Raw genomic sequence first — 24,397 nt, forward strand, 5'->3', positions numbered from 1 at the left:
CAATGGCCCAAAAAAAAAAAACTCTCTAAAAAATAAAAAAAAAAAAAAAAAAAAAAAAAGAATTAACTACTTTACCATCTCACAGAGTCCCAGAAAATTCATCTGTGAATGTGGACCTAGATCTCCAAATCGTAGTTTTCAAATGTTGTAGATTTCCAGTGGGCATGCACTGGGTGTCCACAGATCTGACTTCTGGTCTTTTCATCAACTGCCTCTGTGAGGCTAGACAAGTCACTGACCCAGGTGCCTCAGCTTCTGTGTTTGTACAACAAAAGCATTAAACTAGATATTGCTAAGGTTTTTTTGTTTTTGTTTTGTTTTTGTTTTTGTTTTTGAAGAGGTTTTTGCTATAGGGTGCGTGCGCTCACCAAAAAGCCAGAGAGAGACAGAGAGACCGCAAGAGAGAAATCACTCCCCAGAGGGGTGGCCACACTGCAATCCCTTCGCCTCCATTCTCTTCTTGGGATCTTGGGCACACATGCACATGTGCCCAGAGTGAGTTTAAGCCACCGAGTCTGGGACTCAAACCATGGTTGACTACGTGAAAGTCCAGCAACATAGCCATTATGCCAACTGCTAGTCCCACTAAGGCATTTTCTAGGCATATAGCTCTAGCATTCAAAGTATTTGGTCATGTATTTAGCCTTTGCCAGGCAGGAGAAAGTGCTAAGATTATAAAGTTGAACAGACACATAACATCATTTCTAGAAAGTGTGTTTCAGAAATATCAACAAGGCCTTGTATATTGAAGGTTATATTCATGGGTGTAGAAGTCCTGACTATAAAGTTTGCTTTCCAGAAAGTCAATAAGTGAGGTTAGTAAAACATTTTAACATTCTGCAAGACAGTTTTTTATGTTGCCTCCAGGTCCCTAAGAACATAGCACCCGAGGAGGGGCTGGGGCCAGCAGAAACATCTACTGGTCCATTCTTCTGCCTCTGCCTAATTTAAGCCATTGCCTTTCCACCATCCTGACTTTCCATCCCTACACATATTTTCAAATGCAATTTTGACCTGGCTAATCCAAATTGACTTTCACCAATAAAAAGTTGAGTGAACCTAGCACAGTTTGGTGCTTATTTAATTTTTGACCTCTCCCAAGGACATGTATATATAAATTCTGCATACAAAAAGAGCAGTTTGCCTAAAAGAAAGGACTAGCTGGTGTGCAAAACGTTTACATCTTTTGCGAAACTATAGTTTATTATTAACGTGTAAGTTACTGTTACATATAACACCTGCATTTTTGATACATATGAAATTGCAACTGAAATTTATTTTGCCAGTATTCTCTAAATGAACTGAATAAAGTTTTTGTTAAAAAAAAAACTCTGCATATACATTGAGAAATCTTAGAGCACTTTTCTTTATAAAGTTAATGCAGATTAATTTTGTATTGTTTTTATTTATTTATTTTTAAAAGGTTTTAGCCACAGGGCACATGTATTCACCAGAGAGACAGAGACAGAAGCAGAGAGAGGGAAAGTGAGAACTAACCCTTCAAGGGCAATGGCCATGCCACAATCTCTTCTACTAGGATCTTGGGCACGCATGCACACATGTCCAGTGTAATTTTCAAGCTACTAGGTCCACGACTTGAACCAAGGCCGCCATGTGGGAGTTCAGTGATATAACCATAACGCCATCTCCTGGTCCCAGTTTAAGAAATTAAACTTCTTTCCTTTTGCTTTTTTTTGCTTTGTCAGAGAGTGTGTGCACTCACCAGAGAGAGAGAGAAAGGAGAGTGAGAAAGCACCCCCATGGTGAAATGGTCACACCACAATCCCTTCTCCATTTCTCCATCTTTTCAGGATTCTGGTCATGTGGGTACATGCGCCTGGTGTGTTTTTTGAGCCACCGTGTCCATGACTTAACCACACAGTCAGCCATGTGGGATCCAGCTGCCCTAACCACCACATCATCAGCTGGCACCCTTAGAAAACTTTCATATGACGTCTTCTACATAAAACTGTTACTGCGGGAAATAATGTCAATTCCCTACTTGTCAATTTTTTAGTCTGAAAATCTTGTGTTAGTTCTGTATGTATCTGAAATAGGGATAATGCATTTTATTCATGTGCTATCCAAGAATTCCTACAATTGGAATGTAGGTTTGTGTTCAGTTGTTTATGAAGAGTCGAGAGTAGTTGGTTACCATTTTACTCCAATAGTTCTTCACAAAGTTGAAGAACAGTAAAAATACACACTTTGTTCTTCAGACCATTTAATTCATATTTTTTGAGCATTTTTTCCTAACACTATAATTTTCTCTATTCTTTTTTAGTTCTGGTGAATTTGAACTACCTTTGATTGGTTGTGGGAATCTTTCTGAATAGAACTTGTTCATGTCAATGTACTATATTAAATTGCATTTAGGTATAAAGCACTCAGACATCACTTTCCAATATGGATTGCTATGAACTCAATAAAGTTTTGCAGAAAAGCTCAAACCCTACGACAACTGAAATTTGGACCTTTGTAAAGGTCACTTTTTGAAAATAAATAAATAGTTATGAGTTCTATACCAATAAATCTTGTTTTGAACGTATCAAAAAAATTTTTAAATTTATCTGCATATTATTTAAATAAAAGCTACCCTCTTTGATGCACCAGAGGGAGTATAAGTGTATTGTAAGGTTTAACTGTGTTCATGTTTGTAAGGCATTTAGCACAAGCCAGGCACAAGCTCTCTAAAAAGAACAGATGTCGGACCAGCAGGAGGCACAGCAGTTAAGGCACTTCCACATGGTCAACTACCATTTGTGTCCCAGACCTAATGGCTTGAAAAATCACACCTGGTGCATGTGCATATATACCCATGGTCCCAAGAAGAGAATCGGAGAAGGGGTTATGGCTTGACCATCCTCTCTGCATAGTGATTTCTTACTTTCCCTCTCACTGTCTCCCTCTCTGGTGAGCGCTCAAGCCCTATGGCAAAAAAACCTTTTAAAAAAAAAAAAAGCAGACATCATTTTATCATTTATTTCCTACTTGGCCTTTTCCAGTTATGTAACAGGCTTTTTCCATATTCTTAATTCAGGGTCCATTTTTTAAAATCGGTATTTTTTTGAATTAATAAGAAAGAATGCTTAGCTCAGATGAAGAATAAAATGAAATATTAAGCTGAGCTGGATATGAAGAGTAACTAATGTCCTAGCTGGGCCTGCATGATTTCAAGAAAACTTCCCTTAACTTTCTGAGCCTCACTTTCTTCAGCTGTAAATGAAGAAGATATATTGTATTATCTCTGATAAATCTTCACAGTCTAACTAAATTATTTACAACTTGATATTTTATTTCCCACAAATAAAAAAAAGTTATTTAATTTTTTTTTCTAGAGATCATAATTACTTTTCACTAAGCCATGGGCAGAATCAAACTATTGACTCTACTTTTCGTTTAATGAATTTCCCATACAAAATTGTGTATGTACACACACATACACACACATGTGTGGGTATTTATATATCTACACACACATGTAAACACATGTAGTTTAGATTAGTTTGTACAAGTAAACCTATTTTAATGTGCATTCACAATAAAATTTGAAAAAATAAATGATTTAATATTAAATTACTTATAATGTAAAGATCCATTATGATTTATGCCTTTATGCATTCCACAATGGATTTGAAATGTTTGTTAGAAAGTACATAGATACTTGATGATTTTTAAGTGAGAATAAGATAGGAATAACTAAGTACTGAATAAGAAGGTGAGTTATTAGAATACAGGGAGTAAAAATAACTATTATGAGGATATATGATGAGTTGTACCAAAATTCTTATGGTAAACAAACTTTTTCCAGGCTATAGTCCAGGGGTAAAAAAAGTGATTCTAATAGGTGGGATACTTTAAACAGCAGTTTGGGAGGAAAAATGCAGAAATTTTTTGCATCAGATATATCAGTCTTCAGCAAATGTAAGCAACATATTTTTATATTTTTATAAAGGATTCCATCGACAAACTATAGTGCTATTCTAAATACGTAGCTTTTAGATGCCATTACTGAAATAAGTGATTAAAATTTGACAGATACTGAATAGCAAACAGTGAGGTCTCTTGTAAATGCTTGAAATGCCAGCTATGTTTTCTTATTGATTGAAAGAGATTCATGTGGGGAGCAGCAGCTGGCCTAGTGAGTATGTTGCTGGACTCCCATGTAGTAGACTGTAGTTCGAGTCCCGGACCCGGTCACTTAAACTCACACCTGGTGCGTGTGCGTGCGTGCCCAAGATCCCGTGATTCTATGTTACCAGGATCATGATGAATTGAGAAGCAAAAGAAAATGGAGAAGGGATTGCGGCATGGCCATCCCCCCAGGGGGAGGGGTAATTTCTCCCTTTCTGTCTCTCCATTTCTCTCTTTCTCACGAGAACACGTGCCCTATAGCAAAAACCTCTCCAAAAATAAATAAATAAATAAATAAATAAAAGAGATTCATGTGAATTATATTATGGACCCATCCACAGGAAATTTCACATTTCATTATCAAAATTATCTAACACATGTTCTTGTCTTCATGAAGAGGAAACAATATCTTCAGGCAAATTCCAAAGAATGTCTTAAGAAAATAATTTGAGTCTGTTGGAATTTTTTAAAAATGTTTCGAGATGTCCAGTTTTTCCCAACATAAATCAAGTGAAAAAAATGCTATTAGATATTAAAATTATAAAATTATGATATCCTTATTAAATGATTAAATAGAGAAAATACTTAATTTTCCTCAACGGTATTGACTGATGTCTTTTCTTAAGAAATTTGATGTTTAAGTAACAACAAAGGAGTCATCAAAATAAACACATGATTTAAACAAACCATGAAAACAGAAGGTTTCAAAACGTGCAAAAATACAATGTTTCTTGATATAAACATTTTCAAGAATTTAATAATAGTCATTAAGTCATCTAACTACAATGAGGTGTTTCTTATCAGGATTAGGAGCTGAAAGGAATATGCTTTTTATCTAGCAAAGTCTTTCTATGTAATCATTTTTTCCCTTTTATATTTGCTCTTGGGTCTTCTGTTGCAATTTTCTCACGTCAAATAAAATATAATCTTCATAATTGCAATAAAGGAGAAAAGATAATTCTGTAGAAGAAAATTACTCAAGGCAGAAGGACTAAAATTACCAGTCTTAATTAGTTTTGCATTTCTATTGGATGAACGAATTGCTGTTTGAGAGCTGAGGGTATCTACTCAGTTCCTTGGGGAACAGTAATGTGTTTAAGGGAGGACAGGGAAGAAACAAAATAAAATATTTGTTTTCAGCTTGAATTGCTATAAAGAAGAGTAATAATCAACATTTGCTGCTAATGGTCAAGAAATTACATAAAATTATAACTGCATGTGCAACTCACTTGAAAAAACTGTGCAGGGATACTCTTAGACCTGGACACGCCATGGAGGTCTGTTGCTTCAAATCGCACAAACTGGAGGTGATTTTTGGCCATCTCTTGTTTAATGTGTTTCATTCTAGAAGAGAGTTGAGGTGGGGTCAGAATTTGACTGTTGTCCCTGGTGTGATCTGTAAAATAAAGGATGATACTATGTTACCAGGATCATGATGAACTGAGAAGCAAAAGGAAATTACAGAGGAGTGGATTCGTTAGTATGATTTTTGGTGAAAGCATCATCTAGATATCAGGTCATTGGCTTTCAGTTGGAGATCTTACCTTTCTTACCTGCCTTTCTCATCTTCTCGAGAATTTTGTGTGTCAACAGAGCTGGTTTATCAGTCAGGAGTAGGTTAAAGTTAATAATTTTTGCTAAGTACGTAACAATATATGTAGGTGCTTTCTGAAAAATCTCTTTGCTTGTGGAAATTAAAACCAGTTTGGGGGTGAACAGGTGTCATGGTGGTTAAGGTGCTGGACTTGCACATAGTTGACTGCTATTTGAGTCCCAGACCTGGGGGCTTGTTTTCTCTCTCTTTCTATCTCTCTCAGACTTGCCCTATAGCAAACTAAATAAAATTATTTGCTGCTGATGATGCAAAGTAATGTCTTTGTCTTAACTGAAGTATATAGTAATCATGCTGGGTAAAGAAATGTTATAAACTGTAAAGAAATATGTGATTAAATGTGATATAAACAATTTTTTTAAAAAAAGATGCCATAGTAGAACACATTCAGTGTTGGCACCATAAAAGTCTACACACACACACACACACACACACACACAACTATTATTGAAAACATTTGGGGCTTATTGAATTAACAGGTAATATCTAAATTAAAAGTTATTTTATGATTGAAGGTTAAATTCGTTTTGTTTATTTTCTGCTGTTTTGTTTTGTTTTTTTGTTGTTTTGGAATTTTTGATATATCTTATAATGACATCTAAATCTAACAGGTCTACATTTCTCTGTCAAAATTGTTAAAACTATTTGAAATCACTAAACCAGTATTTTTTTTTAATGAGAATGTAAGAGATGAAAAAGGAGCTATAAATACATACTCAACTTCTAAATTGGAAACATAATATGAATGTTCGTTTCAAGACTTTTAAGATAGTCTACAAATTGTCAAACTTTTAGAGCCAGAAGGGACTTTGAAAGTAAATCATTGGCTCTTGGGACCAGCAGTTAGCGTAATGGCTATGTCGCTGAACTCCCCATGTAGTCGACCATGGTTTGAGTCCTGGACCCAGTGGCTTAAACTCATGTTGGGAGCATGTGCGTGCATGCCCAAGATCCCGAGAGGAGAATGGAGGAGAAAGGATTGTGGCATGGCCATTCCCCCTGGAAGTTGATTTCTCACTTTCTCTCTGTCTCTATCTTTCTGAAGAGCACACGCACCCATACAGCAAAAACCTCTCCAAAATTTAAAAAAAAAAAAAAATTTTAAAAAGATAAATCATTGGCTCTAACCAATTCATTAGCTTGAGTCCCAGGGAGGTACAATGAGATGCCCCCAGTCACACCATCAGTTCATTGCCAAAGCTGAAACTAGAACCCAGACTTTCTGGTTCCTGGTGAGTGGCTCATTAATTACCATGAAATAAATGAATCTGTCTACAGTACATAGAAGGGTCAGGAACACAGCACCCATTATGAATGTTAGTTACTGTCAGAACTTTTAGCAGAGACAGCAGAGTATAGTGGTTCAGCACAAGACATGAATCTCATCTGCCTCCTTCCAAATCCTGCCTTTGCCCCAGCAACTCTGTTATCCTCTCTGTGCCTCTGCTTTCTCATTGATACAGTATTACCTACTTCACAGGCTTGTTATGAGAATTAAACAAGTTATTTAACAGTTACTGGCAGGCAGTAAGCACCATATAAATGCTACTTAAACACCTAACGTGAGAGCAATTACTCTAACCCTAGAAAATGGCACCATGCCTGTGATGTATCCAAACACCGTCAATCTAGCTGACATTGAGCAGCTGTACTTTTAAAGAGAAACCTGAGTATCCTTTTTCAACATATAATTAGGCTTTAAAAGTAAGCGTAAAGATCAACAGTATAAAAATGTAGATTAAGTAGATTTTAAGTACATGAAGCATGAGGAAAACAAATTACTGGTTCCACCTATGCAAATGTATTAGAGATAATGTCCTGTCACTGGTACATTTGGCCACTCTGAGACTCCTGGGGCTTTGTAACACCTTCCATTTAGCACAAACAATTAAACTGTAGCAGTTACCATGCTTCATGCGAAATTAGCAGTTGCTGAGTTCCCAATCTTTTCTGAACTATTGGGTGTTCCTTTCGAGTTAAATAATGCTCTTTAAAATAAAATTTACAGACATTTCAAAATTTGGAAATTTTCAGATAATGAGTATTCAAAACATAATTAGCAAATTTATATAAGCTATAATAAAGGCATTGCCTATTTTTTAAAAAAAAGTCAGTTTTTGGTTGGCCAATAATAGGATGACAGGTAATCTTACTAGTTCTTTGCCTTATTTGTATCTTCTGTATTTTCTTTAATAACATGTATTGTTTTAAAATAGAGTCATATTCATCCACTTGAGATAGATTTTTCTTTGTTATTAGTATATATTATTCTCACTGGATGCATACCTAGAAAACAGCCAGATAAAGCCCTGCCCTTGTAGAACTTTATATTCTTGAGTAGGGGAATTATGAACAGTAAATATGCTATTAAATGCAAAGGTGGGAAAGTTTCACATCATCAAAGCGCTAAAAACAATAATAAAACATAATCACCTGGAATATTAATTCTATAAGGCTTGACCACAATGTGGACAGGTCCACCCTTTATTCACTTTAATGCCTCCAAGTTGCACTGTGTCTAAACAGTGAGTAAGTGTATTAGTTGGCTATCATAACAACAAATACCCCACCAGGTGGCTTGAATTTTGAAGAGACACAATGCAGCCTGTAACAGGGTTCTGTCCTATTTCCATTTCTTCAGCATTCTTGCTGCTGTCTGCCATATTGTTCAGTCACGTTTACCGTCTGTTGTTCCTGCTTACCTTCCAACTCTGTGCGAACAGGAGCTTAGTTTTACTTCCTGCTATATCCCTAGTACCTGGAGTCAAACAGGCATATCGTATGTATTCAATAACTATTTCTTGAATAAGTGAATGTGTGAGTGAATGAATGAACACATCTTGTTTGATTTGATGTGTCTAATTAATATGTAAAAATTGGCATGACATATTTTACTATGTATTCTAAGTATCAGTTTTTTTTATTTAAAAGTTCAATTCTTTCAACAAATATGAGGGAGAACTGTATCCAACCTAATTTCATTTTCAAGTCGTCAACTAAACTTGCCGCATCATTGTCTGAATTTCTTTTCTTCAAATAAATCATACTTGTTACTTACAATTAAAGATTTTGGTCAGTCTTTCCCAACTGCACATGATGAATAGCAGGCAGATAATTGCCAGTTCAGGGCCTCATTTGTTTTTCTTACAGTGTGGTTCCTAGGAGGTGTTCTCCTTTTCTATCCTCTCAAAGGACTAATAAATTAAATCGATGTGCTTTTATACAGGAAGTTTTACTGCTGTGAATGTTTACAGGGAAAAATGAGAAAACATTAGGGAAGAGAAAAAAAGAAAACCTCTAAGCTCTACAGCAACTAGAAGTCCCTGGAGAAATGTTGTCTGTGTTCAGTGACAATAAGGACATATTTCAGTTGCAGAGAACAATTCCTGCATAAAGAGCTCAGGACACCAGTTTCCCTCCCCTTCCCTCCCTTTTTTTTTGGAGAAGTTTTTGCCATAGGGCACATGTGCTCGCCAGAAAGACAAAGAGAGACAGAGAGACAGAGAGTGAGAAATCAACCCCCGGGGCGGGGGGGGGGGGGGGGATGGCCACGCTGCAATCCTCTGTGTTCAGTGACAATAAGGACATATTTCAGTTGCAGAGAACAATTCCTGCATAAAGAGCTCAGGACACCAGTTTCCCTCCCCTTCCCTCCCTTTTTTTTTGGAGAAGTTTTTGCCATAGGGCACATGTGCTCGCCAGAAAGACAAAGAGAGACAGAGAGACAGAGAGTGAGAAATCAACCCCCGGGGCGGGGGGTGGGGGGGAGATGGCCACGCTGCAATCCCTTCTCCATTCTCCTCTTGGGATCTTGGGCATGCACACACACACGCCCGGTGTGAGTTTAAGTCGGGTACAGGACTCGAACCACAGTCGACTACATGGGAGTCCAGTGACAAAGCCATTATGCTAACTGCTGGTCCCCCCCTGTTTTTGACATAAGACTAAGAAGTGGCAAATTACATCCTTTTTTGTGTGTGGCAGAAACAAGAATATATAAAACAAGATTCACAAACTGTGAAGGGTCCAATGTGTCCAGCAACTGTTTTCTGATTAGTCTTCTCAGTGTTTACAAGATTTTTTTGAACTAGGTGGCGGAATTTAACTTATTAGAAAATTATACATGAATTTTTGGCATCTCTTGAAGCTAGATCTAGCCACAATGGTGGATATTTCTCCACAGCATCTATTGGCTGGAAGACTGAGGTTGCCCAGACAGGGAGTGTATCTTTTAGTTTACGGGGTGGAAAATGTTTCCTATAAAGGGCTAAATAGTAAACTCTGCAACATTGCAGGTAATGTGATATTTATTACAACCACTTAGCTGTACCATTTTAGAGGGAAAAAAGGGGCAGCTATGTGCAGTTCATAAACTTTATAAACAACAACTGTCCAGCAAGTCAAACAGCCTTTGGGCCAAAGTTTGCTGCCTCTTCTTTAGCTTGTTACGATCAGCACTCCTGCCTATTGCCTGACACCAGCCTGCCACTGGCACTACGTCCCTAGCCCTGAGAACATTTACATAGACAGTTCCTGATATTTTCAGACTGCCAGTGCTTAATTTTTTCACTTTGCAGGGAAATTCATGAAGCCAAAACAGATTCATTCAGAGATGAGAGATGGTGTGATAGGCAGAATGGCTCCTCCAAGCTGTCTACCATACCCGAAGCCCTGGCACCTGCAAATAAGTTAACTTGTATGGTAAATGGGACTTGGCAAACGTAATTAAGGTATGGGCCTCCAAAAAGGGAGTGTATCTTGGATTGTTCGAATGAGCCCTTAAAAGAAGAAAACGTTCTCCAGTGGAAGGTAGAAAAGGGATGTGAAAGAAGAATTAAGAGAGATTCCAGCCATGAAAAAGCAGTTGAGGCATTACTCTGAAATAAGGAACAAAAAAGAGACTGCTGGGAGATAAGGCCACCTCAGTGGAAACAGGAATCCCAGTCCTAAAATCATGAGGAACTAGATTCTCCCAACAATTTGAGTGAACTTGGAAGCATATTGTTCCCTAGGAGTCTCTGGGGAAAACCCAGATGCCATCACTTTTATTTAGACCTTGCGAAACTTGAAGCAGAGCAGCCAGCCAGCTGACCCAATCTAGACTTCTAACAAACAGAACTGAGATAATACCTTTGTGAGTTTTTTAAAGATGCTAAGTTTATTATGGTGGCAATAGAAGATGAATAAAATGGAGTCTGGAAGTCAGCAGGTAGTATGGTGGTTAAGGCACTGGACTTCCCACATGGCTGACTGTGGTTTGAACCCTGGACCTGGTGGCTTGCTTTCTCACTACACCCCCCCTCCTTCTGGTGAGTGCATGTGAAAAAAAAAAAAAACTTAAAATAATAAATGATAAATAAATATGGAGTCTGGGTAGTGTTCATTTCCAGCTTCTCCTTAGACCTTATATGTAATAAAACATTTAACTTTGCATAAGGAGAGATCTGGCCCTTTGTTCTTGGTCTCTCAGAAGTAATTTCTAAATCCTCAGTCTATTCTACCTAACAAGAATGTCTTTGTCTACTTGGGAACTATGGGCCATGTAGGAAAGTCTAAGTGTCATTTACGGTAGGGACTTGAAGTCATGTAATATCAACTCGATCCCTAGAGAGACTAAAAACTGACATTAACTATACAGCCAGTTAACCTTGGAGCCCCAGTTAAGCGTCTGGACATCAAGACACGGATGGGCTTCCCTGGGTGGCAATACTCCATGCCCATTATCACGTGTCTTTGCCAAGAGAACAGGACTTTCCATGACTCTGTTGAGAAAGGACAAGTGGCTACTCCGTGCTTAGAATTTTCCTGGATTTCACCCCATAACTGATTTTAATCTGTATCTTTTCACTGTAGTTAGTATAACAACTTTCAGTGAATTCTGTGAGTCCTTCCAGCAAATTATAAAAGCTAAGGTTAGTCTTGGAAAACTCTAACACCTGCCATTGGTGTCAGAAGTTGAGGTACCATGGTGAACACTCTCCCTCTAACTTCACATTTGCTATAGTCCCACCTTTCCAAGGCTTGTTTGCTCAACTTTTTCACTATAGCTTCACTTTTTTTAACTAGATTTAACTCATGTACTAAAATAATTATGCCACTACCTGTAAGCTAGCAACTCAGAATAACAGAATTCCACTTTTTGAAGAAATGAGAGATCTTCCATTGCAACTTCCAGATGAGCAGCCTAGAGGGTAAAGAAAACTGCAAAGTACTTAATCAATATGTGGATAAATTCTCTTAAGTGTTCTGACTCCCAGACTAGCACTCCTCAACCAATAATATATTATCTCTAATTAAATACAAACATGGGGTCAGTCACTTAAGCTATAAACCAGTTTATGCTACAATCCTTACCAATAAATCCTAACCAGAGTTTGGGTTAAATTCACAACTGGGAGCATTGGCTGATACCTTGGGGACAATGGCTTTGTCACTACTGTCAGGTTCTGGGGGTCTTTGTCATCATATGACAGGTGAGACTCAGCAGAGCTAGGTTCACAACTGGTTTAACTGAACCCCCCAGTTTAAGGCGCACTATTTAGTTTCTGATCCTCTCTGTGGTCATAAGGAAAAATGTCAAAATATATTGCTTTCAATGATCTTTTAGTAGTATATGGAGAGGAATACGTGAGAAAATAGTGTACCCCCAGGCAGAGACATATCAAATAAGGGGCAGTGGGACTGGTCCACACTAAGTCATAAGGAAGTTCATTGTCTATAGGAAATTTAAAAAACAATAGTAAAAACTACAAAAAGCAGCTGCTTTTTACTATAATCATATGCTGGTAATTCCTACTGCCACTACCTTAGAAGATCACTGTTGCTAGAATTGCTTCTGTTGCCCAGATTAACTCTAGTGTCAGCATGGTGTCAGATCTATTGGAGTCTGGTTGGAATTCTAACATGTGGTTTGAAAACATGTTCCACACCTTTTCTGTGGCCTCTCAAATCCTCACAATGATCTTTATATTATTCTCAGAGCAAAGATGGGCTTCTTGACCCAGCATGGTGGCATAGTCCAATAGTGCACTAGACTGTAGAGCTAGAAGCTGAGTAGTTGACCACAGTGGACATCCTTGAGCAAGTCAACCTGAAATGTGCCAGCCATGCTCGCCAAAGGCCCTGACAGGCTGGAGGAAGGGGATCATGGCATGACAAGACCATCTTCTTTTCTCTCTGTCTCTCTCCATGATAGACATGCATGCTATCATACATTTAAATATTTTAAGTACTTCTTGTCCTGTTCTACGTTTCTTTATTTCATTCTCTCCTTTTTCTATTACTATCACCCTAGCTCAAACCCTTCTGAAATTCAGAATATTTTTACTAGTTATTTCTAAATATTTACATCATAAGCTTTTATTTGCCATTTTTATGATTCCTAGATAAGAATAAATTTCATTTCTTTGTTCTTTGGCTTCTTGTAGGCAACAAAAGAAAAATTTGTATGAAAAGGGAGACCAGCTAGAGTGTCCCTGACCACACCATTTCTGAGGAATCACAGTTAGATACCGTTTGAATTGGACAGATCCATTTCTCCCACTTCAGTTGAAATATGTGGTTTGGTGACTTTCTTTCTTGTCCGTCTTAATTTATTTATCTTGCTGGCCTCCGTCTCATTATCTTCATCTCTTGTTGTGTCCTGTAATAATTAACAAAGCAAAAGCCAAATAACACACCATACAAGCAATTAAATTTAGATGTTAAAAGGTCTGGCAATCAGATGGCTAGGTTTTAAAATGGGCAGAGGAGACTTTTATAATGAGGTCAGTTTTGTCACCTCTACATCCACTTGAGTCACACAAAATGAAGAAGCCCAATTGTGCTGACAGGCTGCTTTTTCTGTATCTTCTTTTATATGTGGAATAAAAAAATGCCCTTAAATAGAATAAGCTCTTGCCTAACTCCTCAACATTTCTATCTCTATTTTTTACTTCAAGATATTTCATATTATTTATTCTTAAATAATTTTATAAACCCATTTCAGCTATGAAGTTCACTTTTATGATTGCTATGTTTTTAAGATCTCTAAGTTTTTTGACCAAAGGCATAAGTATCTCAAGAATTGAATTTTCATCTCTTTTCTTTTGCCTTCATCCCTAATGCATCAATATTTACTTTGCTTTGGAAAAGCATTGTATTTATGAAGTGCTATTTTGTGACTGCTTTTATATTTGTGAAGCAAATGTCCACTCAAACTGTTTTACAGCTTAGGAAAACTCTAAAGAAATACACTGAAAGCAAAATAACCTAACTTTTACAATCCAGTTATTATCCTTGACAGAATACTCCCAGCAGGGAGTGGGGCAGTGAGGCAGGTGCTGGCACTGAGGCTCAGGCATCTAAGCACCAACTGTGGACAGAATCACCCTGCAGTCCCGGGACACAAAAGCTATCACCAAGAAAATATAGCACATGTTTAAAAACTGACACTAGTATTTTTAGAATTTCACAAGCTTCTCATGGTGGTTTGAAGAGAGAGGGAAGTGACAGGGTGAGGGTCAAAAATTATATTCTAAGTGTTTTGAGCTATTGTCTTTTTCGAGGGGCAGGTTCTGAGAGGTTATGTATCTGTGGACAAGTTATATAAATATATGTCCAGAGTGGTTGCTGGCAAAAAGTTGTACCAATTTATCCATAAAACCAGTTTGGCCTCCAAAGGCTAAATAAAAGAAGGGGAACAAAAGGATTTTCAATATTTCGTGTTGGTATATGATTCATTATAATTATTATTACTATACAAGGGTACTTCAAAAAGTCCATGGATGCTGGCTTCATGGTGCTGAGGCAGAGCACTGCTGTAGAGAAGCCAGATCCCACATGGCAGCTGTAATTCAAATTCCTGACTGTGTTTGCCTGAAACATGCTAGACATGCGTGTGAGCGAGCGAACAGGCTAGGGCACTGAAGGAAAGGAATTGCCGCGTGGCCACACCTTGTGAAGGGTGCTTTTTTCCTCTCGTTGCCATGTGTGTGCATGTGCTTTCCCACAAATTAAAAAAAAAACATTAATGTTCGTAGAAAAGTGGAAGTAGAGTAAAAGCTTATTTTGGTGCAAAAATTTTTCAATATTCATGCGTAGTTTTTTCATAATGCACATTTTCCATGAACTTTGGGGGGGGCTCTCATATTAACAAAGATAGATTTCATAAAACAAAGTTTTTTCTAAAATTTTAAAGTTTTGCTTATTAGAAAATGTGTTCTTAGCCAGTTTGTAGTGCAGTGGGACCCAGATGCCACATGGCTAAGTGTGGGTCTAATTCCACCCTGGGGGCTTGAAAAATATGCCAGGCACATGTGTGTGCATGCCCAAAATCCCTACAGGAAGGAGAGGTGAAGGAAAGGTGATTACAGCATGAGCACACCTCATTGAGTGGTGCTTCCTCTCTCTCTCTCTCTCTTTTTCCTCGTTCACGCTTCTGTATCCCAGGGCAATTTAAAAATAAAGAAGAAGAAAATGTGATCCCTTTCACTCCAGATTATCTTATATTATTTGCATCATACAGTACTTATGTGATAGAGTAGAGTTCTGGACCTGGTGATTTGAAAATCACACTGGGCATGTGTGACTACATGCCCAAGATCCCAGAAGGAGAACAGAAGAGAAGGGAGTGTGGCACAGTTATTCCCCCAGAGGGATATTTCTCACTTTCTCTCTCATTATCTGTTTCTCTCCAGTGAGCACACATGACCTAAGGCAAAAACCTCTTTTTTAAAAAACTGAAATGATTTTATTCAAATATTTGCATTAATTTTTTAATATACTTCTTTTTTTAAAGAATTATTTATTTATTATTGTTATTATTATTTTTCACATGAATTTTGCCAAAAACAGAGAGAGAGAGGGGGAGAGTGAAAAAGAAAGCTACCAGGTCCGGGACTCGAACCATGGTCAGCCACGTGGGAATTCCAGCATCTTAACCACCACTCCACCTGCTGGCCCCAATTTTTTAATACACTTCTAAAAGAATCTGACAATGATATAAAGTCTTATTGTACATATTCACCATTTTTTTCTTTTTAAAAACTTTATTTATTTATTTATTTATTTATCATTTTGTGAGAGAGGAAAGCACTTCCAACAGGGTCTTCACACCGTGATCCACCCCCTACCTCAGCCAGCCAGGATCACAGGCATGTATGCATACCCTTCATGTTCAGGGAAACCTCAAGACACAGCCCCGACACCACCTGATACCTTCCCATGTGCCCTCAGAATTGTGGAGCATTGCATTGTTGCAGAAAACCAGATGCCAAGGAATGGAAAACAGCACTCCGAAATATTAGGAGAACTGTTTATTATGCCAGCAGGTGCGGAGGAGTTAACAGTCAAAATCTCTGGCCCTGACTGGGGGTTGGACATGGTCTTTTATGGGAGAATTGGGGAACAGGAGGTCTGGGGTGGGGACTGGGCTCAGATCCTGCCCTCCACAACATCAAAGGGAGGAGTCAGAGAAGCAGGAAATCTAATCTACTCAAGGCACCAATCCACTCAACATACTAATCCATTCAATGTACTAATCCATTCAAGGTACTAACTCGCCCTCAGTGTTTAGGTTACCCTGTAGTTCCAGGGAGGGGCAGAAAATTCACCAGAGGACAGAAACCTTAGCCAGCTATCAGCCCTGAGTTATTAGTCATAGGAATTTAACAGTTTATAATGGAGACGCTCCTCCAAGATGGAGTCTCACCTGCTTCAGCATCACCCTGCCCCATGACAGCTGGCCCATAGTCATTATATTTAAAACTACATTGCCAGAAATGCACAATATATCACTTTATTTTTGCCAGATGTTTTATATATGTTGAGAAAATCTGATGGCTGTGTCTCCTCATCACAGCAAAGAATTGAAGGGCAAGGAGACAAGGGGACCACAAGGCTTGAGGGAGGTGGAGACACATTCCACAGAGAGAATGGACCAGTGTCAAGGTAGGCAGAGGGAGAGAGAGAGAGACACAGGTCCCTCAAGCAGAGCAGGCCATTCCTAAGGCATTTCCCTTTTATTCTGTTTTAGATCCTTTGTTTACTCTAAAATATGTGCTCTTAGGCCTCTTTGATTTGTTAATTCTGTTTCTCTAGGTCTCCTGCTGCAGGGAGTTATTTTGAGTCACAATACAGCTGGTCATATAGTTCTCCCTTCAAGTTTCTTTGTGCTCCCAGCTAGTTCCCTGATCTGTATCTGCCTGACCAAGGGTATCATCCCTAGCAACTCCTGATGAATACACATTCCTCTGGTGTTTTAAAGAAGTCTTGTTCAAAATATGAGATACTTGGCTAAGTGTATAAATAACAAAGGAATTTGAGCAGACTAACAGCGTCTTAGTTTGACCCCTTTGGGGATACCTTCTTCCTTAGTTTTGAGAAATCTGATACCATTCAGTTTCAAATTCTAGCCTGCAACTCAAAAATGACATGCTAAAATTAAGCACTTTGTCAGGCTTTTTCTTCAGCATACTCCTTGAGGTAATCTCCACTTTACAAATGAGAAAAATAGAGACCCAGAGTTAGTGCCCAAAGCCATGAAAGTGAGTGACAGATGTATTTTCAAATAGGTTTTCTGATTTTCAAAACACCATTCTGCTTGCTAAAAGTCACAGATCCACTCCCTTAGAAAGTTTGTTTCAAAACATTCACCTGCTCACATATATTGTAAATCAGGTCGAAAGTAAAAGTTTCTTATGAAAACAAAGAAAATTTACTTAATTACCAACTTGTGAATTTCACCAATAAGACCCCCAAACTAAGTTAAAGTACATGCCTCTTAATCCACAGAAACACTCACAATTTTTTTTCTTTCAAGATGAACAATATATTTCTTCCAGTCCTTTGATTTTCTACGTTATCAAAATACAGGCATAGCTATAATACCTAAAACGAATTCACTGGATTCCTGCTTTATCCCTCCTCCAACAGATTATTTTTATTCTCCTTGACCTTTCAGTTGCCCTTGGGTATAGCATATGTGATGTTCGGTGAGAAGCCTACTAACCAATATTCATGAGGTTTGGTTTCTAATTCTGATTTTTCCACTGTTGGAATTCGGAAAACAACATTGGCATCTGTAAGTGAAGCCTCAGAATCAAAGTTTCTCTCTGACATTCTCCTGCCCTCCTGTCTCTCATCCACTTCCCCCAACATACCTCAAGGCATGCCACTAAAACCAGATCCCTTTTCCCCAAAGTTAACCATAAAGCCTAAAAATATCACTCTAACTTTCTCTTCTTTTCCTTGGAAAGCTGGTGATAAAGAAATTATCTGACCTATCTTGTTTCCTTGTGTGTCATGAGACCCCCATTTGAGAAGGTCCTGTCTCTCCCTAGAAGGAAGAAAGGCTGGGAGAGACCAAGAATCTGAGTAGACAGACTGCTGAGTTGCCCCACTCAGTCTCTCAACATCAGATCATTCCCTTTTTGTCCAGTCATGTTTTTATACTGATGTTCTTACTTCTTCAAACCTAAGCATAAAAATGAATAGTTCAAGACCTAAAAACCTAGACAAAATCCATCTATATCTAAGCTGTGCCCTGCCTTTTCTGGGGACTAAAGTAATTGAAGACTCTACTCCAAACATCTCCTTCCAGACCCCAAAACTAGACAGGGTCATAGAAATGCTCACTGAACCCACTGCACAAACGGAGTTCATAAATTTGAACTCAAATTTTTCTCTGTGGATACCGTGTTACAAAACACAGTAGAGGAGAGAAAAATAGCACAGAAGTACCTCACAGCTAAGGGAAGTAAACCAGCTTACAGTTGCTGAAATCTTCCCCAACAAGTTAGCCAAAAGTGAATACATCACCAAATCACTAAAAATTAGAGAAGAGAGACTGTAAAATGAGCAGCAGGAAGTAATTCAGAGCTGCAGAGAGTGTGGCTCATCTTCCACACACCTCTGAACTATCAGTTAAAATTTTGCATTGTCAGCCCAGGTGCACCTATTCTCTAGAAACTGAGAGGCCTTTGTAATATCTAGTTCCAATGACAAAAGTGCAGGTTGCTTGATGAGCGTCAAGGAAATGAAACTGCAGAGAGATTGCAGGTCATCTCCCACATGCCTCTAAACACTCAGAATTAACTCCAAGAATTAGGAAGAAGCATAATACATCAGATGAGCAAAAACCACTGCAGAGGTCTAAGAAATATGAAAAACAAAATGAAACAAAACTAAAACAAGAATACATCTCTCCCTCAAGGGAGAACAACCCTTCATCCTTCACAGACAGTACAATGGAACTAATGGAAATGCCAGATAAAAAAATTCATTCTATTCATACTGACAACACTAATCAAGATTCTAGAGAAGAGAGACAACAAACTCTAGAAGATGCAAGAGAAAAGAGACAATGAATTCTAGGAAATGAGGAAGTTATTCCATGATTTGAAAGAAGAGATATACATTATAAAAAAGAATCAAATGGAGTTGTTAGAGATGAAGTCTGTAATACAGGAAATCAAAACCTCCCTTAAAAGTATTAAAAGCAGTCTAGACCATGCAGAAGATTGAATCTCAAATGTAGAAGACAAAATCTCTGACGTAGAAAAAATCACCAAAAAGACTTAGAAAACAACCCAAAGACAAGAGAATAATAAATGAGAAATACTAGATACTATCAAATGCCCAAACATCTGGATAATTGGTATCCCAGAAGGTGAAGAAACTAATAAAGGCATAGATTATATATACAATGAAATTCTAGACAAAAACTTTCCAAACCTAGAGAGGCATTCAGATAACCAGATCTAAGAAATGCAAAAGACTTCAAATATAATCAATCCAAGTCATCTTCTCCAAGTTACATCATTGCCAGATTGACCAAAAATACAAAGACAAGATGGTAAAAACGGCTAGGGAGAAACTTCAAGTTACTTACAATGTAATCTCATCAGGCTAACATCGGACCACTCATTGAAAACAATGTAAGCAAGAAAAGAATGGGAAAATACATACAAAGCATTAAATGAAAGAACAATTTCAACCAAGAATACTGTACCCAGTAAGATTATCCTTCATATGGGAAGAAAAAATGAAAAACATTCTCAGATAAACAAAACCTGAAAGATTTTATCAATACCAGGCTAACTCTTCAAGAAGTTTTGAAGGGAGTTCTGTACCAGGAAAACTAAAGAGAGACAGACAGAAATAAGATTAAAAAAAAAAAAATCAAGAAAATGGCCACTTAATGGTAGAGACAAGTCTGAAAATATCAATAATAATGTTGAATGTTAACTTCCAGGATTTAAATGGAACTATCAGACCAAAGTAGCACTGCAAATTCAGCATAATAGAGATTAATTACATGAGCTTGAATGGGTGAAATAGAATTTTGTGACTTTTGACTAAAACATTACTGATTTTCTTCTATGCTTTGTCTTCCATATTTAAGGATTTTGTTTTCTGTTGAACTGTTGGTAGATTTAGCAATGTGTTTAAAAAAAAAAAAAAAAACTTGTTAAAAAAAATTGAACCATACATTTTTCTCCCTTCCTGAACCCTCTGGAATTGGAAAGTATTTGTGAGCATTCTTATTTTGTGGCAGAATGGTTATTTGCATAAGGTCAATAATATCTGTTGCCTTGCATCAGAAATTGGAAATACTGGTTATTTCCATGGCTTTGACTAGAATGTCGTATCTAAAGATATAACCAGAAAGCTAAGGACCTAAGGCAGATCTCAAGAAAGCCAACAGAATCTCTTGGAAAGATTCTCTGGTACCATAAACAGTTCTGCCTGGCAGGTAAGTAAAGAATGTCACTTCCTGACAGATCCCCAAAACTTTCAAGTACAAGTACTTAAAGACACAGTCAGACAGTGAATTCCTGACTTGGCTTGGTAGCCTTGGGAGAATTTTTAAAGACTCTAATCTGAAGTTTCTTATAGAAAGTTCCAGCAAAGCCAACTAAGTCAATTAGTATTCTTATGGGGCTTTGTGCAAATAACAGACCAAATTGAGTCTAAACTTCTTCTTTTCTTTTTTCAAGTAAGTTAGTTTATGCCTCTCTATAGTAAAAAGGGGAATACAGAGAGAAAAAAAATTACAGTGAACTTGTTACTATATTTTAGCTTTGTCCATATCTGTTTTTTGAGTTTTTAGTATCTACCTACTATTTGAACAGAATCCTAATCTTTTTCCTGGCTTTAAGTCTTAAGCAAAATTTTCTTAACATTTTTTGATTTTGGTTTATTAAAGATAAAACTGCTTTTCTTGAATTAAAAATATATATAGAAAACAAACAAACAAATAAATCAATAAAAAACATACCAACTTAATGACGACAGTAGGCTATATAGCCTCAGCTAGGTGCTACTTTATAGATGTTCATTCTTCTCACTGAGTTTTATGCCTAAAGTGAGACATGTGTTCATAGATATGTTTATATGGATGCGTTTACTATTGAAACTATTCAGTTTAATTAAAATATTTTGTGAATCAATAAAATGTGGGGAAAAAATTAAAAAACATGGTAAGTAATTGTAGATACCAGAGACACTGTGAGAGGAGGGTAGGAAATGGCAGAGGGTGAGAGGGAGGGAATCAAGGGGGAGGGGGTAAAAAAAGAAGTAAAATACATAAAAAACAAAATTTGAAAATGATTATTTAAAGATAACACAGATGGTACTATCTTAGAGCCAATAAACAGTAAATTCTGGATGGGAAAACTCATTTTGTATGCTGCAATGATATACAGTGAATGGATATAAAATAAATTTAAAATTAAAAAATAAAAATTAAAAAATGAATAGTTCACCCTAAGTTTTAGACTCTTTAATCTGAAAGCCCAGTGCCATATAAAGCTATGATCTAAGTCATGGCTTTTCTCCTGTTGATCTTTGTATTTGTAATTCATTTTAACAGACTTAGATTCAAACCTTCAGTGAATGGTAGAGAATTTTCTGTTACCCCAACACCACTAAGTAGCAAGTCCTCCTGGAGCCTTGGTATTCTCATCTGTAAATACTAATATAAATATAATCATATCTAAAGAGTATATTAAAATTTTAAAAGCATTTCCATAATCAGATAATATTTCATATCTTAATTTAATACTCACAACAACATCCACAGACCATTTTTTATGCCTACATTTTTTTCAAGGCAGAACTAATCCTGTAAGGGTCAGGTAATCTGCTCAAGACTGAATGACTGACAAGGGAGACTGGAAATTCAAATCCATGTCTTATATTTGGGGTACTTCACTATAGCCTGCCAGCTGAACTAAATAGAATTCATTTCTATTATGTAACATTATCTGTATAATTCAAAACGTATTTATCTTCCTTGATTTTACATTCTTTTTCATTGTTTTGGTTTTTTTTGTTTGTTTCTTTGCTTTGTTTTGTCTTTTTTTTTTACTTGTCAAAGGGTACGTACACTCATACACTCACCAGAGAGAGTAAGAGAGAATGAGGGAGAAAGTACCCTCCATGGGCTGTGGACATGCCACAGTCCCTTCTCCTCCATCTCTTCATCCTTTTCGGATTTGGGACACATAGACACATATATCTAGAATGTTTTTCAAGCTACCAGGGTCAGGATTAAAACTGCACTATTGGCCACATAGGATTCATCTCCCTTAACCACTGGGCCACAGAGATAGCACTCAGTTGTATTTTTTAATAAATGTTTCCTGCATAAGGGCTAAAGCCATCTTAACTCATGTCATCACATATATAAACTTCATCAGTCCAAACAGCGAGGATGTTTGTGAGGTACTACAAACAAGGGGAAATCAAAGAAATAAAAATAAGTAAATCATAAAACATGATCCAAAAAGAATCTTACAATATCATGCAGGCAGTAAAGTGTTATGGAAGTTAAGGGCTTCCTTGTAAAGTAAGAAATGTGTTTAGACCATCTTAGCACAAGGGAGCAATCTCGAATACCAGATAGATGTCACAGAGACATGGTGCACTGGAGGTTGAACACAAGACCTGATACCCCTTCCTGGGAAGGAACCAATATTTATCACCAGTCGGTCATTGTCATATCAACACATGGCCCCAGCATAGTCAGTTTTACAAGTTTCTGGATTTTTATTTGAAATATCATGATTGTTAAAGTTGGCAATTAATATAAAGTGCAAGGTGGGAAATAAAGAAGAAAAAGTTTGTCAATAACCACACAAGTGGGTCTCAAAATGACTAGAATGCTGCTGAGAATATGCAGCAATCCCAACACCCTGTACAATTCAACCAGCAGTGAGTACCTGTCCTTTCCCCAGCATCTAGTGTGGTACTGAAGGGTGATAGGTCAACATATTTAGCTATTAATACAGCTAATAAAAATAATAAATACTTTTATTATACCTGTCATGTGCCAAGTCCCTTCTAGGTATTTTACGTATCAATTCAGATAGTCTCAAAAAAAAATACCTCGAAATAAATACATTACCATCTCTGTTTCAGAGATGAGAAAAACTGAGTCAAGCAAGACTGGATAACTAGCCCAAGATTATTTATCTTATAAGTGGTTGAGCTAGGATTTAAACTCAGACAATTGGCTCCAAAACACCAAGCATTGATACTTAACACATCTTTAATGAACGCTGTCAATCAGAATGCAACCTCACCATTATTGGGGTGCTGAAGTGCCAGAGTACAGGGAAACCAGGACAAAGTCCTAGAGGATCCCTGTGGGACCAGGTGTTCACTCTTTTAAACTCTTTAATAGACAGATGGTACAGAGGTCCAAGGGCCCCAGGGGAAGCATAGGACAGCTAGGGAAGGTTGGGGACAGGGGACCATTAAGAGACTCTTGTCAGCCACTGTTTACCAACTAGTTTAGAAGCATTTCACTATTTGTCAGGCATTCAGTATATGTAGACCCCGCCCCCCTTAGTTGCACCATTATGTTGGACACACAGTGCCTGTTGTGTAGTAAGCACTCAAAAGGTGTCAGCCGTGATTATTATTGCCCAGGCACCAGGCAATACTGGATCTCTGTTGAGACGTTGCCACATTTTAAGTTACCACATGTACCCCTGGCCAGCCCAGAGATGGCTCTCATTGGGTCAGGCTCTAATCCTTTACCTGAACAGCATTAGATTCTGAACACAAAAAAACTAGGGATACCTCTTATAGCATAGGGCATGTCAAACAGTCTGAGGATTCTCAGTAGAGGCAATTTGATCAGCATACTCTTGCTATTACTAAACAGACAGAAGATTTTCTAGAATTTTCTGATAGCCAGGAAACCAGGCTACACTTAAACAGAAGAGGGAGTACTTGAGTTGAAAAGAGAGGGGAAGGTAAACCAGGTTGGAAAAGCCATGAACACAAGCACAGATTCACAACTTCATTTTGATCATGTGGCATAAATATGCAAATCCAATTCATGCTTAATTTAGACAATCTCAAAATTTCTACCGTAACAGGTTGATTCTGATCTCTTTGACATTTCTGCGTCAGCTTTTCCCAGTTCAGAAATATATCTGCCATCATTCCCTCCAATGTTTCTTTTGTCTCTTACAAAGGACAGGCCATAAGGAATGTTTTATATTATGACATTTCCATAATTCCTGTTTTTCTCATCATGGTGTTTCTTCTGAAATGGTGTTTATGTGGCTTAATCTAAGCTTGTCATTTTGCATTTCAGTTCAGTAGCTTGGTCAGATTAACTACAAGAGGCTTAACCTAAGAGAATTCTGCCAACCA

At 37.5% G+C, this 24,397-nt stretch overlaps 1 protein-coding gene across 1 annotated transcript in view; it reads right to left on the minus strand.

Moving 5' to 3' along the window:
- LGSN (lengsin, lens protein with glutamine synthetase domain) overlaps positions 1–16,461 on the minus strand; it is an 18,901-nt gene extending 2,440 nt beyond the window's left edge. The window contains exons 1-4 of the mRNA XM_027766331.1: positions 16,437–16,461; positions 14,374–14,408; positions 13,259–13,388; positions 5,364–5,530 (exon numbers count right to left, since the gene is read on the minus strand). Coding sequence (XP_027622132.1) covers positions 5,364–5,530; positions 13,259–13,388; positions 14,374–14,408; positions 16,437–16,461 — 357 coding nt within the window. The remainder of the gene's footprint in view (positions 1–5,363; positions 5,531–13,258; positions 13,389–14,373; positions 14,409–16,436) is intronic.
- Positions 16,462–24,397: the final 7,936 nt, after the last annotated feature.

This window comes from Tupaia chinensis, unplaced genomic scaffold, assembly GCF_000334495.1.
Source record: "Tupaia chinensis unplaced genomic scaffold, TupChi_1.0 Scaffold142543_1, whole genome shotgun sequence".
Taxonomy (NCBI): domain Eukaryota; kingdom Metazoa; phylum Chordata; class Mammalia; order Scandentia; family Tupaiidae; genus Tupaia; species Tupaia belangeri.